We start from the raw sequence: 21734 nt of genomic DNA, 5'->3' as shown, positions 1-21734 counted from the left end.
CTTTCGTCAGGCTCTTACAAAGAGGGACGAGGCCAGCCCTTCCTCCTATGTCCTTGATACCACTCTCTTCGGTCCTCTGCAGCATACTGCATTAGCAATCATCTCAAGTTTTCATCCTCTCTCTATCTACTGGGTTTTTCACTAATCTCTCCAAACCTGCCAAGATTATTAAAAAATATTTACTAGATGCCACCATCCCCTCAAGATATCATCCTATATCTCTCTTCCTCTACTCAGCCAAACTCCTTGAAAAGAGCTGTCTACACTTGCTTCCTTCACCTCCTTTTCTTTCTACTCGCTCCTCAACCTTTTGCAAGCCAGCTTCTATAACCTCATCACTGAACTGAAACTACACTCTCTAAAGTGACCAACAGTCTCTTAATTGCCAAACTGGATCTTTTCTAAGTCCTCATCTTACTCAAACTATTGGGCACATGTGATACTGTTGACCATTCTTTCCTCCTGGATGCTGTCGCTTCTCTGGATTTTCAGGACACCACCTTCTCCTGGTTTTCTTCTTACCTGTATGACAGCTTTTATGTCACTTTTGGCTGCTTGTTATCCACATTATGCCCCCTAATGGTGGGTGTATGCCAAGGTCTTATACGAGACCCTCTTTTCTTCTCTTTACAAGTATCTCTCTCTCTCAGTAACCCTATCAGTTCCGATGGTTTAACAACTCCATGCAGATTACTAAAAGATCTATATATCTAGTCCCCGTCTGTCCCCTGAGCTTTAGTCCCATGTCACAAATTACCTACTGGAGATTTTAAACTAGATGTCCCAGAAACATTTCAAACTCAACATGTCCAAAACAGAATTCCTCTTCTTTCCCCCTAAATCTTCTCCTCTTCCAAACTCCACCATTTCTATTGAAGACATCACCATTCTTCCATGTTTGTAACCTCAGCATTATCTTCAATTCATTATTCACCTTCACCCCATATCCAATCAGCTGCCACATCACCACATCTTTTCTTTCTTTCCTTTTCTCTACTCAAACGGCCACCACCTTAGGTCAGGCCCTTATTACCAGTCACCTAGATTAGTGCAAAAAATGGCTTTCCTAATTGGTCTCCTTGCTTCAAGTTTCTAATCACTTGAGTTTCTCCTATAAAATGCCCCCAAAGGAATTCCTTTTAAGTACAGACCTGACTATGAAGCCCCTCTACTCAATCAATTCCAAGTGCTCCCTATTGCCTCCAGGATCAATTATCAGCTCCTCAGTTTAGATTTTAAATCCTTTACAAATTGGCCCTAGCCTATCTTCCTACCTTCACTGGATATTACTCCCATGTCTGTGCTCACTGATCCATGCAACCTGGCTCTCTTCCAGCACACAGCCAACACTCTACCTCCAGTCTCCACGCCTTTGCACTGGCCATCCCCCATGCCTAGAACTCACTCTCTCCTCACCTCTACTGCACAGAGTCCTTCTCTTCCTTTCAAGATGCAACTAAAGCACCACCTGCTAAAAAAAATGTTTTCTGATCTCCTTCCCACCAGCTACTAATATGCTCCTCCCTGAAACTATCTTGTATTTAATTATTTTGTATTTATCTATACTTATTCATTTTATATATATTATGTGTAAACTTAAGTATATTTGTTGTCTCCATTAGGATATAAGGTTACTTAGAACTGCTTCTTTCTTTGTACTGTCATACTGAGTACCTATTTCCTAAAAACAGCCTAAATGAAAATCATTTTTAAAAAACACAAGAAATTATAAGAAATGTGGGGGGAAAGGAGCTATGATCTCCCCAGTCTATCTCCATGTACTTGTATTTTGATTTTTTGTTAAAAGTTGAAAAACATTGAGAACATCTAAAAGTCTATTACCATAGGCTTAAATAACTGTTCCTTCAGGGCGACTGAAGCTACTCTAAAGGTTTGTATATGGCAGAATTAGAGTCAGTTCAGTGGAGGGGAGAGCCTCTAGGAAACTCTTCTACAAAGGTATACAAATTAGTGCTTCTTTACTCTACCAATGGGCTCTACATTGTCTACCACATTATTATGTTTGTGTGTCAACAAATATGATAAAATCTGAGCATGGAGGATGTTGGGTAAGTCATTAGATATATTCCTTAATTAAATTAAACAAATATCTTACGGTTTTTCCGAGTTCCTGGTCCAGTTCAAGAATTCTGTCTGAAGATCCCTCTAGCTCTTGCAGTTCATATTTTACATTTTTCAGTTCAGTCTGTTTCTTATTTTGAATTTCTAATTTCAGTTCAATTATTCTTTCCAGGCCAGTTTTCTTATCCCTTATTTCATCTATCTGTTTTTGTTTCATACTTTCTTTTCCTGCAAAGTCATTCTAAATACAAATATAAAAAAAATTAACAATTTTGTCATTGTGTACATGTATGTCATTATATATAAGGGAAATTCATTTATGACTATTAAAATATAAAGATTTTAATCTCTTTTTCTTTACAAAAAACAAGCTCCTTTAATGTATATCTCAATAAAAGTTTTAAAATACCTTATAGCCAAGACACATATTATCTTCAAAGATCTCACATTAAATGAAGATTAATAGCTAAACTAGACAAACAAGGCAAAAAGATGAAAAATACCATAGAATGACATATTACAACATGTTTACCATCATTCGCCTATTAGTTTCTGTTTCCCTTTCTTCTATGTCCTTCACAAGCTTCTGAAAATTTTTAATTTGTCGTTCATTAAATGGTGCTCGCTCATAACCATCTAATTCTAAATGTGTTGCCAAAGACTGTATTAATGAATCTCTAGCTCGGATGTTCTGCTGATGGCGATCTGCTTGTAGTTGTAGACGACCTTTACATAAAAAGAAGTACAAGATCATTAAAAATTCTATTCATATAAAATTAAGACCTAAGACTTTAATTTATCTTATTCTTTCCAATTACATGTAAAAATAATTTTAACATCAATTTTTTTAAAAGTTGAGTTCCAAATTCTCTCCCTCCCTTCCCTCTCCCCTCCTTGAGAAGGCAGGCAATTTGATATAGATTATACATGCGCAGTTATAGAAAACACATTTCCATATTAGCCATGTTGTACACGGACCAAAAAACCCCCCAAAAACCCAAGAAACATATAAAAAGTTTAAAAAAAAATGCTTCAGGGCAGCTAGGCGGTGCAGTGGATAGAGGTCTGGCCTTGGAGTCAGGAGGACCTGAGTTCAAATCTGACCTCAGACACATAACACGTACTGTGTGACTTCGGGCAAGTCACTTAATCCCGACTGCCTCCTCAAAAAGACAAAAAAAAGAAAAAAAAAGAAAAAAAAAGAGAGCTTCAATCCACCTTCAGATTCTGTCAGTTCTTTCTCTGGAGGTGGACAGCATTTTTCATCCTAAGTCCTTTGGAATTATCTTGAATCACTGTTTTGATAAGAGTAGCTAAGACTAATTTTTAACATTTGATTCCAAAAATACATGATACTGTGGAAAAACACCATGGACAATGCTTTTCAAGAGTGTATGTTCTAATAGCTGTTGTATTATTTAGACTTTTGGAAGATGAAAAGTATTTTACAAGCATCATCTAGAGGTAATATATTATTAGTGGAGAAGGTGCTGGGCCTAGAATCACTAGACCTGGGTTCAATCAAATCCCATTTCTGACACTTATTAGCTAGATGACTGTGGGCGAATTATTTAACATCTACGTGTTTCAAGCAAATTCCTATAACTTATGCTCTAAAGTCACTGACAGGTTAGGATTTGATTCAGTAAAAGAAGTTCCCACCATCTAAATCACAGATCTTTGGAAAGTATTGTCCTTTCACTTAGAGCTTTAGTAGCATATTCTTAAGGAAAAGCATAGTACTTAGATTACTGACTTACATGTTTCTTAATTATTATCCACTAAGCAACTTGGTAAGTGTCTCATAGCACAGTATTATATAAACATTATTTTCCTATGTATTTGTTGGCATAATTAAGAAGTTGATTTTAATGTACAGTTGTGTTGCTGGTTTTTTTTAAATATACAGTCTCCTGATCTCAAATTGTCAAATAAAGTTTTTTATACTCCCTTAAAATATGTTTTTTTAATTCCCAAGATGTGTGTTAACAATACATCAATTGTGATTTCATCAAGAACTTGTGATTTCATGAGTTTATCAGGGTAGGATGAGAACCCTCTCTTACCAACATAGACCCGCAACCCTATACAGACTGAAATGTCTGTAAATGTTAAAGAAGAGAGAGTCTTAGCATGGGGCCTGTGAATGCAGAATAAAAAAAATATTCTGCAACCAAATTTCAATGTAATTTGTTTCCTTTCTAATACTAAGTACTTTATTTTATGCATTTAAAAGCATATTCTGGAAAGTCCATAGGCTGTAGCAGACTGCCAAAAGGGTCCGTGAGACACAAAAAAGGTAAAGAACACCTGGCTTAGAGAGTCGCCTACAGCTCAGAGAAGTTAAATGACCCACCTATGATCACATGACTAGGAGATAGCAGAAGTATGATTTGAACCCAAGTCTTGCTGGCTCCATGTCCAGTATTCCATCTCTTTCCTCACAGTATCTCTCCAGTAATAACACCCAGTGACACCAAAATACACTGACTTTCACAATGAATAAAGCTCAAATAGTTCATTCTACCTTGTTCCACAAGGAGTTCTGATTTTTCATGATTCAGCAGCTTAGACTCTTTATTTGTTCTGTCTAGCTCTCGCTGACAGTCAATCAGTCTCCTTTCCTTTTCTCTCACTGTTCTCTGGTGATTATGGTACAAATCATTTAGCTGTTCATCAGTCCCTTGAAATACCTAGGCAAAACCAGAATAAACAGCTTTAAAAGAAATATGTAAGAGGACATTACCATTACTTTAACTAGCAGTAACCTGTGTATTATTCTGGGACGGAAAAAACCCAAAGCTTGAAATATCACTATTACTTACACACACAAAAAAAATTAACATCAAAATAATTACCTTTTTCAAAAAAAAAATAGGGCAATGTCATGGTTTAACACAATACTCTCTTTTATACAAGTTACATTCTAAGGCAGAATAAAATTTCATACAAACCTTCTCCATTTTCTGCTCTAGTTCATTGTTGTCCTTTTCCATTTGCTTCTTTCTACTCTCCAGAGCTTTAATGTCATTGTCAAGCCTCACTATTTTAGAAAGATTCTGTTCAATTTCTTTTAGATGAGTCTGAAAACGAAATAAGGCTCTTCACACATGAAAACTCACCATAGCTTAATTTGTTCATTTAAAACATTTTAAATGCTCATAGAACTTAATTTCACTGAACACACTGCATTGAAAGACAGCAAAGAGGTTTCTATAGCAGGAAATTTTTATTTTAGGTAGAATAAGAATTTTTAAAGAAATCAGTCTTTTCACATACCGCACAGACAGCAACAGGCATTTCCAGCCCAGCACTAAGACTCAAGAGAAACCAAGAGAAAGAGAAATACCCTTTACAAAAACCAAGAAATATATGTGGGCATTAACTTAATACATAAGACATATAAGAGGTCCATATAAAGAAAATTTCAAAATGATTTTGACAGAAATCAAGGCAGAACAGATGAAACAAAAGGATACGGGCAGATAGATGGTACAGTTAAGAGACCACTGGGCCTGGGGACAGGATGATTTGAATTCAAATCCAGCTTTTCAGATACTAGCTATGTGACCCCTGGGCAAGTTAACATCTGGTTTACCTCAGTTTCCTCATCTGTAAAATGGGGATAATAATATTACCTACCCTACCTCACAGGGTTCTTGTGAGGATCAAATGAGATATTTGTAAAGTGCTTAACACAGTGCCTGACACATAGCAGGCATTATATAAAGGCTAGCTATTATCAAATTCCTGTACATCATTAGGTCAAGCAAATATTATACTTGTCTAACTTGCTGATTTAATGCCGTACAAATCAAAATACTAAGGTTATAGAATAGTGGTTTGATTTGCAAGGAGTAAGTTCCTTATGTATATCTGTCAATTAAATAAATTAATTAATTGAATTATGGATAAGAATGACTATCAAAGTACCCTGAACTCTTCAAAGGAGGAATGCTAAAAATGTAAGGTAGCTCAAATCATTTTGTTTAGAAATAAATGAAAATGTATTTATTAAACACTTACCATATGCCAAGCACTATGATAAGTGCTGAGGACACAAATACAAATACAATTCCTGCCCTCAAGAAGCTTACATCCTAATAGAAGAAAATAATACATATAGGGGAATAGTGACTAAAGAGAGGGATATTTTGGTGTGAAAAATTACAGGGATGGGCTGAGGGAGCCACAGAGGAGTACGTTTGTATAACATCATTCCAAAGTCACCAATGATGCCTTTCTCATTGCCAAATTTGATGTATTTCCTTAATCCTCATCTTTCTAGACCTCTGTGTAGTATAAGAAATGGCTGACTACCTTCTACTCTTGCATATTGTCTGTCCTCCGTGGGTTACCTGTGCAATGGCTTCTTCTCAATCTCCTTTCCTGATTCATAATCCACATTACTCCCCAGTAACTGTGGATGTACTCCCAAAGCTCTCCCTGGTCCTCCTCTATTCTTTCTCTATCGTCTCTTATTTATATACGCCTCAACTGGCTCCCATGGATTTAATTATCCTATCTATGCAGATGACTCTCAATCATCCAGTTCTAGTCTCTCTTCTGCACTCCAGTCATGCATCTCCAACTGCCTAATGGACAAATCAAGCTGGATGCCACACACCTCAAACTCAGCATGTCTAAAATGGAATTATTTTTCACTCCTAAACCCTCTCTCCTTCTAAATTTTTCTGCTTATGTTGGAAGTACCTACCATAGTTCACAATCAATCACTAAGTATTTATTAAGCATCTATGTGCCAGGCACTGTGGATACAAGTACAAAGGATGAAACAATTCCTACTCACACTCTAATGGGAGAGACAAGTATATAAAAAACATAAAACATAAACAACAAGTTAATAAATACTAATACAAAGTTAAATACAAGTGGTTTGGGAGGGAAGGCACTAGTAGTTGAGGGGAATAAGAAAGGTTTCATGGAGGAAGTGGTATCTGAACTTAAAGGAAAAGAAAAACTCTATAAATGGAAGGTAGGGACAGAGTGGATTCCAAGCATGGAGGACAGCCAGTACAAAGGCATAGAGATTTTAGGCAGAAAAAAATAGGTATTTGTGTGAGAAAAAAGAAAAGGCCAGTTTGGATGGATCAGAGTGCAAGAAGGGGGAGTACTGTCCTATGAGGTTAGCATCTTTTTATGAAGGGCTTTAAAAGTTAAATTAAAGAGCTGATATTTTATCCTAGAGGCAACAGGAAGCCACTGAAGTTAGCTGACTAGGGGAGTCACATGGTCAGACCTGCATTTTACGAAAATTTTGGCAGCAAATCTGTAGGATGTACTACAGTGCTAAGATACTTGAGGCAGAAGACCAATATGTTCGCACAATAATATAAGGGAGAGATGGTAAGAGCCTGAACTAAGGTGCAAAATGTATAAAATGGAGAGAAGGGGTCAGATGTGAGAGATAATGTGAGGTAAAAATACCAAGACCTGGGAACTAACTATACATATATAAGACAAAGGAGAGTGAAAAATAAAAGATAATGCTGACATTATGAACTTGGGAGACTTCAAGGATTGTGGTACCTTCAACAGAAATAAGGAAGTTTGGAAGAGGGGAAGGTTTAGGAAAAAAGATTATTCTGGACATGCTAAGTTTGTGGTATCTTTGAGATATCCAGTCTGAAATGTCTAATAGGGAACTGATAATGTGGGGCTGAAGATTAGGAGAGAGACAGGACTGGATATAGAGATCTGTGAGTTATCTGCTTAGCTGATAGTTAAACCCATGGGAGCTGATGGAGAGAAGGGGAAGAAGGGAAGAAAGTGAGAGTAAAAGAGAGTGAAACAGAGAGAGAGACAGAGATAGAGAGAAGATACATAACAAAGAGAAGAGGATTTAGTATAGAATCTTCATGAATACCCACAGTCAGGAGGCATAACATGGTTGATGAAACAGAAAAAGACAGAGGAGCCAAGACAAGGAGAAGAACCAGGAAAGAGAAGTGTCACAAAACCCCACCCATATATAATCAGTGTCCAAGTCTCATCATTTCTATCTCCATATGTCCTGCATCCATCCCCTCTGATCTCTCATGCATCCACCAGCCTAGCTGAAGCTCTCATCATCTCTTGATTAAACGACTAGAAGAGTTCCTAATCAGTCTCCCTACCTCCCTATTCATCTCATCTTCCACATAGCTGCCAAAGTGATTTTCATAAAATGCTATTTTGACTATATCACTTACTTATTCACTAAACTGGAACAGCTCCATACTATCTCTAGGATCAAATATAAACTCCTGTTTAGTTTTTAAAGTCCTTCACAACTTGGTCCCAACCCACCTTTCCAATCTTATATAGAAACCTGTATCCTCCCCACACTCCCATGTGAAGTCAAACTGGCCTTCTTGCTCTCCCTCCCACCTCAGGCCTGTGCCCTGCCCTACAATCCACTCTAGCCATACTCTGGCTTTGGAATCCCTCGTCTGTTTAAAATCTCTGAGCAAGCCATGTTTTCTACAATGAAGCCTCTCCTTCATCTCAGCTGTCTTGGGTCTCCTCCCCCCAAACTGCATGTTATGTATATTTTTTAGATATTCCGCATATCATCTTTACTTATGTAACAAATTGTCTCCTTCATAAAATGTAAACTCTGCACAGCCAAAGACTTTTTGTCTTTGTACGAGAGGCACCAAGCCCCATGTCTGGCATGGACTAAGCACTTAATAAATGCTCACTGGTGGATTTTTAACACTGTATCCTAGTAGACAGGCAAAGAACCCAACGATCAGGAAATGATGCAACCAACTATGGTATATGAATACAACAGCATATTATTATACTGTAAAGAATAATTTGAAGACCAGTGAAATATGAAATTTAAATAAAAATAATACTGAGGCAAAAAAAACCCTGCCAAAACACGAGAGATCATGCTGATATTGCACTTTCAAAGCTGAAGCACATATCCTTCCTCTCCATTAATCAAATGGCTTTAGAAGATGACAGGAGGAAGACAGAAGAGATCACTGTCAGCTGAAGCAATAAAAAAAAGGCTTCGTGGAAGAGGCCAGTTCAATTGGATTTGGATGCCTGCTGTGTCCATCTACTTAGGTATTACCCTCACTCCATGAGTGGATTACCTTCAACGGTCCAAGCTCATTATCATAGGACTTGACAAACTCCTTAGAAGATGCCAATTGAGCTTCCTTGCTGACAATCTGGTCTCGAATCTCACAAGCTTTCTCCTTATTCTGTTTCAGGTACTTTAGTTCAGTTTGACATTCCTTTACCCGAAGGCTCTGGTTGTGACGCACTGAACGAAGTGTCTCCAAGGCTTTAATATACCTGGAAAAAAGGAACGAAAAGAACATTATTTTCACATTTTTCTGTTACAGTAGTTAACAGCAGCATAACAGCTCTGAACCAAATGAAACATTTGAAAAAAGGCAAACAAAATGATTTAAACAGATGCAATTTTACTAATGAACTAAGTATTATATAAAGCTATAAAATGTTACAAACCTTGTTGCTGAAAAGATTTCATCAAATTTTTGTTTCAGGGCTTTCCCTTCACTTAAAGGCCAATTGGAATCTTCTTGATGGCAAAAAATGACATTATTGAGCACAGATTTGGAAACACCTAGGGAACTGATCATCTCTCGGTCGATCTCTGCACACTTAGAGCTGAGGCTGACCTTTTCACCATGCCTATAGATGATGATGAATATCTCACATTAATATAATGAATTGCAAATTATAAAGTATCTTCACATACATACTTTTTTCTTATCCTCACAACAACCCTGTGACATAGGCAGAGCATGTATTACTATTACCTTCATTTTACGATGAGGAAACTGAGGCTCAATGAAGATAAGTTATCTGTCCATGATCAATAAATAGGTGATAAGCCTGAATTAAAAAAAAAATTAAGTGGATAGAATCTGCAAACTACATACTGGTGAACTTTATTTCTACTTGTGACGAAATTTTGGAACATATTATCACAGGGACGTGAGTACTTAGAAAAGGAAGCACTGATCAAATAGCCATACCAAGTCATGCTAAGCTAACCTCATTTCCTTTTTTGACAGTTACCAGACTGTTAGAATAAGAGAATACAGTAGACACAGCACTTAAGTTTTAGCAAAGTATTTAACAAAGTCTTCCAAATTACCCTTACAGACAAGATGGAGGGAATGTGGATTAGATGAAAATAAAGTTAGGAATATTTGGAAATGCCTGAATTACTTGACCCAGAATGGGTCAATTTGAACTGAGGTCCTCAGAGAAGTACAATAGTCCTATGCTGCTTAACATTTTTATCAGTGACTTGGATGAAGGTACAGAAGATCTGCTTATCAAATTTTCAGAAGATACAAAGCTAGGTGACACAGATAACACAATGGATGATACACTATGGATCCAAAAAGATCCTGACAGGCTAGAACAGGGGTGAGAAACCGGTCCTCGGGTGCAGTCTTTTGACTGAGTCCAAGTTTTACAGAATAAATCCTTTTATCAAGGAGATTTGTTCTGTGAAGTTTAGATTCATTCAGAGGGCAGCACTTGAGGACCCAGAAGGCCACATGTAGCCTCAAGGCTGCAGGTTCCCCACCCCTGGGCTAGAAAAACAAGTCACAGCTAATAATATGAACTTTAATAAAGGGAAAGTAAAATTCTACACTTGAACTTAAAAAAGCAAACTTCACAAATACAAGTGGGAGAGAATATCTACCCTCGTATAAAATAAATTCTAGCCAAACTTGACCTATATATATTCCTAGAACTTAGTATGCTTCTTGCTTCTTGCATCAGTTTACTTACACATACTGGCCCCTGTATATCTAGAATGCATGTGGCTCCTCCTTAATTCTAACTACAGTTACCCTTCCACATCATGATTTTCCACATCACGACTTTCTCCATCATAGTTTTGATATATCGTGGGTGGGCTTAAGAAATTGAACGGGAATTCTGGGGAGTTTTGCAGAAGCTGCAGACACCACGCAAAGGACAGCAGACCACATAGAACCTATCATCAAATACTTACCCCAAATTTAAAATAAGGTATCGTACACACCTCATAAAAGAAAAAGAAAAAAATTCAGACTTCTTCTCTGGCATGCAGGGAAGACCAAAAAATTTTACGCAGATTTTCTAGATCGCAGGGGTGCCAAGCCCCTAACCCCCCATGATGTGGAAGGGATAACTGTATTAGAACCTTTGCTTTCTGCTCTTTCTTGTGCTGTCTCCTCTACAGAGCCTTCTCAATTCCTCCAAACTCAAAGTGTTCTTTCCATCCTCAATTTTTTCTAGAGTATTGCACCTGGCTCTCTCCCATCACTATGTCTCCCTCTTTGTATTATACTAATCTACCTACGCATGTGGTAATCTCCCAAAACTAGCTGTGTGTTAGCGCCCTAAGGACATGAACCATGCCATATTTTATCTTTGTATCCGTAGGGTCTATAGCATGGCTTAACGGCTACAGAGGTAGGCTCAACGCTAGGAAGACCTAGATTCGAGTTGTGCCTCTTAATATATATATTGGCTGTGTGACCTTATAAAAATCATTTCCTAGGCAACTCTTTAAAACTCTAAATCACAGAGAACATATCAACCTGCTTTGAGAGAGGATGTTTCCTCACCCAGGAGTTCTCTACCCAATTAAATCACAGGTCCAGTCCCTATCCATATTCTTTATTCTCCAGAACTTAGCTCTTTGCAAATAGTACATACTTCACTAAGGTTTAGAAATCTAATTTAAGAATATGCTTTTTAAAAAAAGCAACACATGCCTATTTTTAGTTATCGGTCACCCACCTTTTTTTGAGATGAGGAAAAAATTTCCCTCCAAAATGTGTAAAAACTGCCTCTATAGTTTAAAAATAACATTTCAATGATAAAGCCAAATAGTTATATATCAGTTTAATAAGGCAGTAATGTAGTATAGCTTAGAATAATGCTTATACTCACTTACTATGTTTCTTATGGTAAAGTATAAGAAGCAAGTTTTTAGACTGACCAGTGAATTATAAGACTGTCTTCTGAAATCAATATAACTCTTATTGTAATAAAAAGACAGAGGTTGAAATAGCTAAACTAATTTTCTCAACTAGGTCCTCATCACTCATTGGAAATCACTTATTCTTCCCTGACTCCAATTTACTCTCCAAAGTAGTTACTCCAAATCTTTTCCTTTCTCTTCCAGACTCCTCTCCTACCTTTTTCTCCATTCCTCTCAGCAAAGAATCACAATTCCTACTTTACTAACAAAATGTAGACCACCCATCAATAGAAGAATAGCCAAACAAATCGTGGTACACAAATGTAACAGGTTATTATGGTAACGTAAGATATGACAAATATGAAAAATTCAGAGAAACCTGAGAAGACCTGTATGACTTAAGGCAAAGTGAAGCAAGCCAAATCAGAAAAATCTACACAATGACCACAATAACATAAGGTGAAACAACATTTAAAAACCAGCAGAGAAACAATGATGAAGCATGCCTCCTGGGAGAGATAGCATGTAATGATGCATATAGTTTGAGCAATGGCCAACACACTCATTTATTTTCCTTAAGTGTACTTATTTGGTACAGGAGAGGGCTCTACTTGGGGAAAACATTAAAAAAAGAATCCATAAAACATTTTATAAAAGGAAAATAGAGGCCTTCTATCATTAACTCCCTTTGCTGACCTACTCAAACCCCTCCCCCACCCCAGCCAGCATGCTCTTCTGATGTGCTCCAATCTGTTTTGAAAAAGTAGACTTCATCCTTGCCAAAGCCAACCCCTTTACTTGCACTCTTGACTCTAACCTTTCCCATCTTCCTCTAGGAATATTTCTCTCAATCATTCCTGCTTTATCCTCTTTAATTTCTCCTTTGCTACTGGTTCCCTTTTCCCTTCTACTGGATGTACAATAGACATATTAAAGTCAATATATCCAAAATGGAACTCATCATTTCTCCCCCTAAACCTTCCCCCTTCCGTATAACTATAGGACAGCACTATCCTCCCCGTCCTTCAGTCTCACAATCTAAGAGTCATCCTGGACTCCTCAATATCTCATCCCTATATCCCTATATCCCCTCCCACATCCAATCTGTTGCCAAGGCCTAACAATTTCATCTTTGCAAAATTTCTCAAATACACTCCCTTCTGTCCTCTGACACTGCAACCACTAGTGCAGCCCCCATCATCTCACACTTGGGATTGCTGCAATAACCTGCTGGTGGATCTGCCCGCCTCCAGTCTCTCTCTGCTCCAATCCATCCTCCACGTAGTCACTAAAGTACCTCCTACTCAATAAAGTCCAGTGGTTTCCCAAAACCTCCATGAGCAAAAACAAAATGTTGCGTTTGGTGTTCAAAGCCCTTTATAACCTAACCCTCTCCTACCTTTCTAGTCTTCTTACACCTTACTTCCTTCCATGAACTCTTCGAACCAGTGACATCAGTTCCCTTACTCATTCACAACCAAGACACTCTTATCGCTTGAGCCCAGGCAATTTCTCTGTCTTCCATGCCTGGAACACTCTCCCTCCTCCCCACTGTGATTACTGACCTCCCTGACTTCCTTTAAGTCTCAACTAAAATCCCATCGGCTACAGGAAGCCTGTCCTAATCTATTTTAATTCTAGTGCCTTCCTTCTTTTAATTATTTCCTATTTATCCTTTAAATAGCTTGTTTGTACATTTTTGTTTGCTTGTTGGTTTTCCCATTAGATTTCCATTTCCCACAAGCTCCTTGAGGGCAGGGACTATCTTTTGCCTCTTTTTGCATCCCCAGCACTTAGCACAGTGACTGAATCCAAGTCTAGCACTGCTGGCACTACACCAGACTGCCTACCAGGTGCTTCAAATATCTACTGAATTTAACTGAATTTCCTATTTATCTTGTTTCTCACCTCAACTACTTGCACAATTCTCCAGTGATTTTTTCTTCAATTCAGCCATATGTTACTCTATGAATTACACCACAGAAGTACGGCAACATCTCCTAAAGCCTTTAAAGGCACCATTCAGTTTACTACTGTTATATATTAAATGATACCTAAATGTCATGGAAGAATAAACTTCTTAAAGTTCATGAACTTACGTAATGGAAGAAATATTCTTCTTGTGAACATAAAATGAAAAGGAAATGGAACATGAAACAAGAACTTACTTTGTTCTAGTAATGACTCCTTCCAGGGTTTTAAATTCTGTCTTTTTGCTCTTCTGAGTACACACCATTGACCTCTGTACAGCTACAAGTTCCCCATTGACATCACGAAACTGTAGACGAATCTGAGCTTTAACATCTGTCTCTTGAGCAATCTTTGATTCAAACCAAAGAAAATAATCAATTTTTCAGAAGAAAATCCATTTCATCCTTTATACTTTCTGTAATAACACAATATCAATTAAAAGATATGTGCACCAGGAAAGACTATTTCAGCTTTAGTTTCTCCCAAATCACAAATATTTAAGTACACATCCCGCCCCTATCAGATGTCACTGTGCCTTTTCAGAATTTTCACACTGCTCCCTGCCACATGATATATGTTCCAGTTGAACCAAACTCTTTCTTGTTTTTTTGTACATTTACTCAGATTGTCCCACAAGCCTAGAACATCTTTCTTGCCTTCCTGTTCAATTTAAGCTCATCATTTAAAAGCCCAATTCAAACGTCACTAACTGCTTTCACCAAACCTTCCCTGTACTCTCTCCACACACCAGCTCCATTTTCCCTAAGTAAAGAATTTTTACCTCTTGGATTTCACAGAGTACTTTGCTTATAACTCCTTAGGCACTTATGAAGTTTCTTGCATTATGGTTATCTACGAATAAATCATATCTACCACTAGAGCCTAAGTTCTATAAAAGCAAGAAACTGTCTTGCCTAAAGTTTCTAGCTTCCCTAGCAACTAGAACACCTACTTGTTAAAATGGACCAAAAAGCATGACAAAAGCAAGGAGCCAGTTTCCTCTAAAGAGCATCTCCTATCCTTGAGGCCAGAGGCAGAAAATCTTTTTATCTACTAGAGGTCACTAACCCAAAGAAACAAAAAAATTAATTGAAAGATACAGAAATGAATTACAAGTTGACTTAGGTTTTCTTTTTTAAAGTAGATGTAAAACATTTCACTTCTTCACTTTTACAATTAAGAATAAAGAAAACAAAGTTATTACATAGACACAAAATCTTTAAGGAAAATCTAAGAGAAATGGTTTCTAATGAGGACAAAGAATCTAGACTTTGGACAAGTCTTTTGACCTCTCTGGGCATCAGTTCTGTCACCTGTAAATGAGAAAAGTGAACTAGATAAAATCCCTTCCAGCTCTTTCCCACAGATACAAAGGAACTTGTCAACCAACTTAGATTTTTAAAAAGACAAACAGAGAAGATATGAGCAGGGGCAGACTAAAGGAAATCAATATGAAAGCCTGTCACTGTCCTGTAAAAGCACCAAAACTGCTAAAGCTCAGAATGAGCTGGGGCTCTCAAAGAAAAGTAAAGACAATAAAAAGAGGATTATTCTAGCTATACTGGGGAAAGTAAAGGAAGGCATTCAACTACTACTCTAAGATGGGGCAGTATTTAAGGCAAAGGTTGCTAACCTCTTATTTTGCTTTTCTTTACTTTGCTGAGGAGAATTATCTCTGGACTGAAGGGCAGAATAAATTTTTCCAAAGAGAATTGAAACTAACAATGAACAGGAATTGAGCATTATATGCCTATTATGCGCCAAACAATAAGCTAACCACAGAGATTTCAAAGACAAACACGAAATAGCACTTGACTCCTAAAAACTTACATCCTACTAGGACCAATAATATATGCATAAGTATATACAAAATAAGTACAAAGTAAATTTAAGGTAATTTTAGCTAAAGCAGTGACTAGTGAGGGGAAGGACAGGGTAGTGAGAAAAGGAAAAACAACTAGGCACTGAGAGTACAGAAACAAAAAAAAGTCTCTGTCCTCAAGGTGCTTATGGCATACGTGATTGTTGAGTGACTGTCTGCAATCTTTAAAAAATTATGAAGCACATAAGAGTGCTATGTCCCAATCTAAAGAGAGAAGAGGATAGGATCTTCAAACCATAGGCCAGTGAGCTTGATTAATATTGCTGGCAAAATTCTAGACTGTATTACTAACATGAATGAACATCTAGAAAAGAAGTGATGACCACAGAGAGCCAGAGTGGATGGATTCAATAACCGCAGGTCCAGCCAGACTAATATCACTTGGCTTTTTGATAACTTGCATGGGAGGGGAAAGCAGCAGACATAGTTTACCTATTTAAATTTCAGCCAAACATGCAATGAAATCTCTCATGCCATCCTTTTAGATAAGAGAGGCAAACAACAGTTAGGTGAATTTGGAAGTGTTAACCAGTTAGACCCAAAGAGTCATTGATGGCTCGATATCAATTTGGATGGAGGTTTCCGGGGATCTGTCCTTAACCCTATGCCGGTTGACATTTTTATCAGATCTGAATAATGTCATGGATGACATGCTTATCAAAAATGCAAATGACATAAAGCTTGACATTCATGAACCAAAGACTGAAACTAGGAAGATGAAATTAATATAAATGTCAATCTTATGCTTAACTCAAAACTCAACTTCATAATTACTATGTGGTAGATAAACATAGCCTGAAAAAGATCTGAGGTTTTAGTGGACTGAAAACTCAATGAGTCAGGTGTATGATATAGCAGCACCACAAATGAATGCTCTCTAAGGATGCACTGAACAAGGCCTACTGTTTAGGACTAGGGAGGTGATAGTTTTACTGTATTCTTCCTGGCCAGATCACAGATGGATTCTTAGATTCAATTATGATGGGAGGACACTGTAAGAAGGATACTGCTAAGTAGTTCAAGCAAGGACCACTAAGATAGTGAAAGGACTAGAGAACCTGCCAACTGAGAAGTAGTAGAAAGAACCAGGGATGTGTAGCCTGGAGAAGACAAGTAAAGGAGCTGGTCATGATAGCTCTCTTTTAAGAACAAGGTCTCTGGGGCAGCTAGGTGGCACAGTGGATAGAGCACCAACCCTGGAGTCAGGAGGACCTGAGTTCAAATTTGGCCTCTGATCCTTACTAGCTGTGTGACCCTGGGCAAGTCACTTTACCTCAATTGCCCCCCCCCCAAAAAGAACAAGGTCTTCCAAAAGCCTTAGTGCATTTTAAGACTTTGAGGACACCATGTTTATGAAGGGCTGCCACATGGAAAAGGGATTAGACTCATTTTGTTTGGTCTCAGAAAACAGAATTAGGAACGATGGGTAGAATTTGCAAAGAAGCACATTTAGGCTTGATATAAGAACAAGTTCCTAACAATTACATCTGTCCAAAAGGGAAATGAGATATTTATTTCAGGTTGGCTTAAAGAACTCCCTTGCCAGAAGCCTTCATGCAAATGTAGGATAATAATTTGTCAAACATAGTGGGGGATGGGGGGGATTCATACGCAGATATAGGTTGAACTAAATGGTTTTAGGATCCCTCTTGACAGGAAGATCTTTGTAATTGTTTACCCTAGAAACACATGAAAGAGTGGCATAAGTGGGGTGATTATGACATAAGAGATACGCCTTACTATTTTCTTCAGAACATGTTATGTTTAAAAGATGCTCAAATTTCTCTGTTATACTACAACCTGTACTGTAAGTTTTATTACTATTGCTGTTAACATTTTTAAAAACATTTATCAGAAAAATACAAATTACCTTTGCATATATAAATACTCTTCTTACCTTTGGATCATAAACAAATGTATGTCCTTTGGTACCAGGAGGAAAATCTCCAGTAGAAACATACTTCAGACATTCAATGATGGTCTAAATACATGAAAAACAATATATTACATAAGATGAGCTATTCAAAATGGACTTCAGTGTTCTCATCTGTAAAATGAGTGAAATAAATGACCTTAAGGTTCATTTCAGCTCTAAAGCTATGATTCTATAATCAAGAGACAACATTTGCAAGCATTTGGCACAATGCCTGGAACACAGTAGGCACTTGCAAAAATGCTTGATCTCCTCTCCCTTATAATCCTGTGACAAAACATTACTCAATTTGTTTATTCCATACACTGCAAAGTCAACTAACCAATACCTACATCACAAATACCTACTCCATGCGTAACTTTACAAATGGGACTATAAGGAATACAAAGAATACAACATATGGTCACTGTCACTGCACACAGAAGCCACTTAAAAACTATTTGTTGAAAGCATTCTCTCAATTTATTTATAACCTAAATACAAAGTTTAATAACAAAGTTGTCTTGAAAAAGGCAATACAAGAAATACCACAAGATAGGTTAAATATGCCAAATGAATGGTATAAACAATAAGTACAAGGACACAGTAATATATATTGGTCATGTTGTAGGTAGAGGATTAGTGACAGGAAAGGCTGAGAAGGCAAAAGATAGTTTGAGGTCAGACTCCAGATAATCTTATATGTGGTATATTTATTAATTTAAATGGGAAAGACATTGTCTTTTATCATAGTACATAAACTATACTCTGAGTGTGGTTGATTCTATCATCACAACCTCTCAAATCCATTCCCAGTCCTTTTCATTCCCAGGTATCCACAAACTCTATCTGAACTATTTTAACAACTCTTGACAGGTCTTCCTGTCTTTAGTCTCTCTTAAAGTACTACTCTTATCATATCATTCTCCAGATCAAATATTTAGTTCCCCACTAGTCTACTTACTAGAGTAAGTCCAAATACCCTATTCTAGCTTCAAAGCCCTCTATAATCTACACCTGACCAGTATTCCTAGCTTTACTTCACATTATTTCCTTTCATACACACTACAAATAACAATATAAATTTAATTTGTATTATAATTACTTCTTTATGTCTTGTCTCCTCCTATCAGTTACCTGAATTCAGGGACTATGTCTTATTCATCTCTGTATCCTCACCTAGTAGTCTCGGCAAGCAGAAGGTACTTCATTTGTTGAACTAAACTTTTTTGATGGAATAAAACTATTCTCATAATCACATCAAATTTTTTTATTTAAACTAGACCTTTTCAATGCCACACCAGTTTAAAAGTTGCTTAACTGAAAATGTTTCACATTTAATTTGCCTATATTTTATTTTACTGTATGTTTTTCTACAACATATATGTGGATTTCTATTTTATTATTTTTTAAACCATATACTACACGTACCAACAACACCAGGAGTGTGGATGCTAAGCTAAGGAAATAGTACAATGACTTAATATTAAATAAGCAAGTATCAGATCAAAGAAGAGATTGGTTATCTTAATAAATATTTTTCATTCATATGAGGGCCTTTCTTCATAAAACCCTGTGACTTAGGTGGGATAAGATCATAGCTAGAGATGAAAGGATCCTCAGAAGCCATCTAAGTCCAATCCCTTTTTTTACACACGAGGAAACTGAGGCCTGAGGAACTTAAATGACTGACTCAAGGTCACACCAGTAGTTTTAGAGGTGGGATCTTAACCAAAGTACTCTGACTGGAGTCAATGCTCTTTCCCTGTATCAAAATACTTAGAGATAATCTACAAGAAAATCTTTCTAAGTTTCTTAAATGAGTAGACATTCTTATTAAAGTCCAAGAAAACAGATGTTGGATGAATTTTATGTTTTGAAATAACAAAACACTTGAAAAGATTAACACTGCATAATTCATTCTCATTTTGGGATGCTTTTTTCAGAATCTAAACTTTTAGCTTGGATTGACTGAGATGACCTACCAGCTCCCCCTCCCCATCTCCCCCTTACTCAATAAACTCCAGCGGTTTCTTATTGCCTCCAGGAAGAAATACAAAATGCTATTTGGCCTTCAAAGTCCTTCATATTCCAGCTCCCTCCTACCTTTCCAGTCTTCTTACACCTTACTCCCAGACACTTACTCTCCAATTTAGTGACACTGGCCTACTGGTACTCCATCTGTCTGCTCCCAGGCATCCTCTCTGGCTGTTCCCTCATGCCTGGAACACTCTCCCTCCCCCTACTCTGAATACTGATCCCTGGGTTCCTTTAAGTCCTCAAAAAATCCCACCCTCTACAAGAAGCCTTTCCCAATCCCTCTTAATTCTAATGCCATCCCTCTGCTGATTATTTCCTATTTGTCCTTTATACAGCTTGCTTTGTACATGTTTGTATGTTGTTGCCCCCATTAGACTGTAAACTTCTTGACAGTAGGGATTATCTTTTGCCTCTTTTTTATCCCCAGCACTTAACAGCGTCTGGCACTCAGTAGATGCTTAATAAACGTTTACTGACCGATCAAGTGATCTTATCTGCAGCATAGCATGGAACAAAAATTGTTATCGAACTTCAGTGAAAACGGACCGATTTTTGTCCTGTAGTCCAATAAGACTTACCGTCTTGCCTGCACCATTAGGTCCAACCAAAATTGTTAAAGGACTGAAGAAAGTGATAATTTGCTTATCCTTGTCCTCTATTCCAAAACTCCTCACACCCATAATGCTCATCTTTTCAATCTTAGACATGTTTTCAATTTTTTTCTTTTTTCGATATCAAGAATTTTGATGACCTAAGACAGAAAAAATATTTTCTTCTTGGAGCAAATTCCAGCCTCTAAGTATAATTTCTACTGTCCAATACAATGAACGGGCAATTGCTCTGCTTTGCACTAGTTCTACTCAGCTGTGGCGTCTGCGATTTAAGGTCAAACCAATGGTGGAGACTCGTTTGGCCTTAGACCAGAAGCCTCGGTGGTATAGACTACTACATTTTGCCACTCAGACCCAACAACCTTACACCTGAACCTGGAGCTCAGGCAGAGTTTCAGGCTGGGGATAAGTGATAGGGAATGAGGTGGGAATCTGAGAGAGAAGAGGGGATGGAGAAAGAGAGAGATAGTACTGGTTGGGGCTCTTTTAGGCTGGAGTTGAGGGTTGTGGGCCCGGGAGAGCGGAGAGGATGCAGATGGGGAAGGGCCAAGGAAGGAAAGGTTAGGTAGTGGAACCAGGATATGGGGGAGCAGAGGTGACGCTGTGGTGGGGAAGAGATGAGGGATAAGTGGTCAGGGGCAAGGGGATGGAGAGAGGTGGGGAGGAGACACAGGAGCCCGGAGGGAATGGGAGGTGAGGGAGCCTGGGGGCCACGAAACAACTGCAGACGAGAGCGCAGCCCCCGCAAATGGGGCCCAGCCTAGGACCCCCACCTCCTACCGGCTACCTTCCTAGTGCCTGAGGTGGGGTCGGGGTCGCACCCGGCGCCCCTCCACCAAGCTAGCAACCCCGATACCTCCAACCACACACCGGCGCTTCCAGCTCGCCTCCGCCCCACCCCTTCCGCCGCGCAGCCCCGCCCTTTCCGGTCTCTCTCGCGCGCGTGCGTTTGCTTCTTCCCCGCCTGTTCCGGGACTCGCAGACCGGAAGTACTAGCTTTTCTCTGCCCCCTTGAGGCGGGAAGGACGCCGGAAGCGGAAGCAGCCCGAGCCAGCTTGTACCGCGCCGGCTGGGGAGGACCTAGAGCAGTTTGGGCGGGTTTATAAGTCCAGGGCTCCGAGTGAGGCTTCGCTACCTGTGGGTGGGATCCTAGGGAAGAGCAGTTGTGGGAGATAACGCTACTGTAGCCAGGTCGTAGTTTGGGGCCCGGCCTCCTCCGGAGGGGGGCATGGCAGAGCCCCGGGGGACGCCTTCCCG

At 38.5% G+C, this 21734-nt stretch overlaps 1 protein-coding gene across 3 annotated transcripts in view; it reads right to left on the bottom strand.

Annotated features, from left to right (window-relative positions):
• RAD50 (RAD50 double strand break repair protein) overlaps window positions 1-21417 on the bottom strand; it is a 69521-nt gene extending 48104 nt beyond the window's left edge. Inside the window, exons 1-10 of one of the 3 annotated variants that reach the window (XM_020991134.1) lie at window positions 21348-21417; window positions 20445-20617; window positions 17812-17895; window positions 14230-14381; window positions 9574-9759; window positions 9192-9396; window positions 5037-5165; window positions 4610-4775; window positions 2615-2808; window positions 2117-2323 (exon numbers count right to left, since the gene is read on the bottom strand). In XM_020991134.1, coding sequence (XP_020846793.1) covers window positions 2117-2323; window positions 2615-2808; window positions 4610-4775; window positions 5037-5165; window positions 9192-9396; window positions 9574-9759; window positions 14230-14381; window positions 17812-17895; window positions 20445-20573 — 1452 coding nt within the window. In that variant the 5' untranslated portion in view covers window positions 20574-20617; window positions 21348-21417. Of the gene's footprint in view, window positions 1-2116; window positions 2324-2614; window positions 2809-4609; window positions 4776-5036; window positions 5166-9191; window positions 9397-9573; window positions 9760-14229; window positions 14382-17811; window positions 17896-20444; window positions 20618-21264 lie in introns of all 3 variants that reach the window. The other 2 variants (XM_020991136.1, XM_020991137.2) reach the window with 2 other exon arrangements.
• Between the last annotated feature and the right edge of the window lie 317 nt (window positions 21418-21734).

The sequence above is a fragment of the Phascolarctos cinereus genome, unplaced genomic scaffold, assembly GCF_003287225.1.
Source record: "Phascolarctos cinereus isolate Bilbo 61053 unplaced genomic scaffold, phaCin_HiC Scaffold_2;HRSCAF=192, whole genome shotgun sequence".
Lineage (NCBI taxonomy): Eukaryota > Metazoa > Chordata > Mammalia > Diprotodontia > Phascolarctidae > Phascolarctos > Phascolarctos cinereus.
The sequence above is the reverse complement of the archived record's forward strand: the minus strand, read 5'-3'. Positions and strand labels throughout refer to the sequence as shown.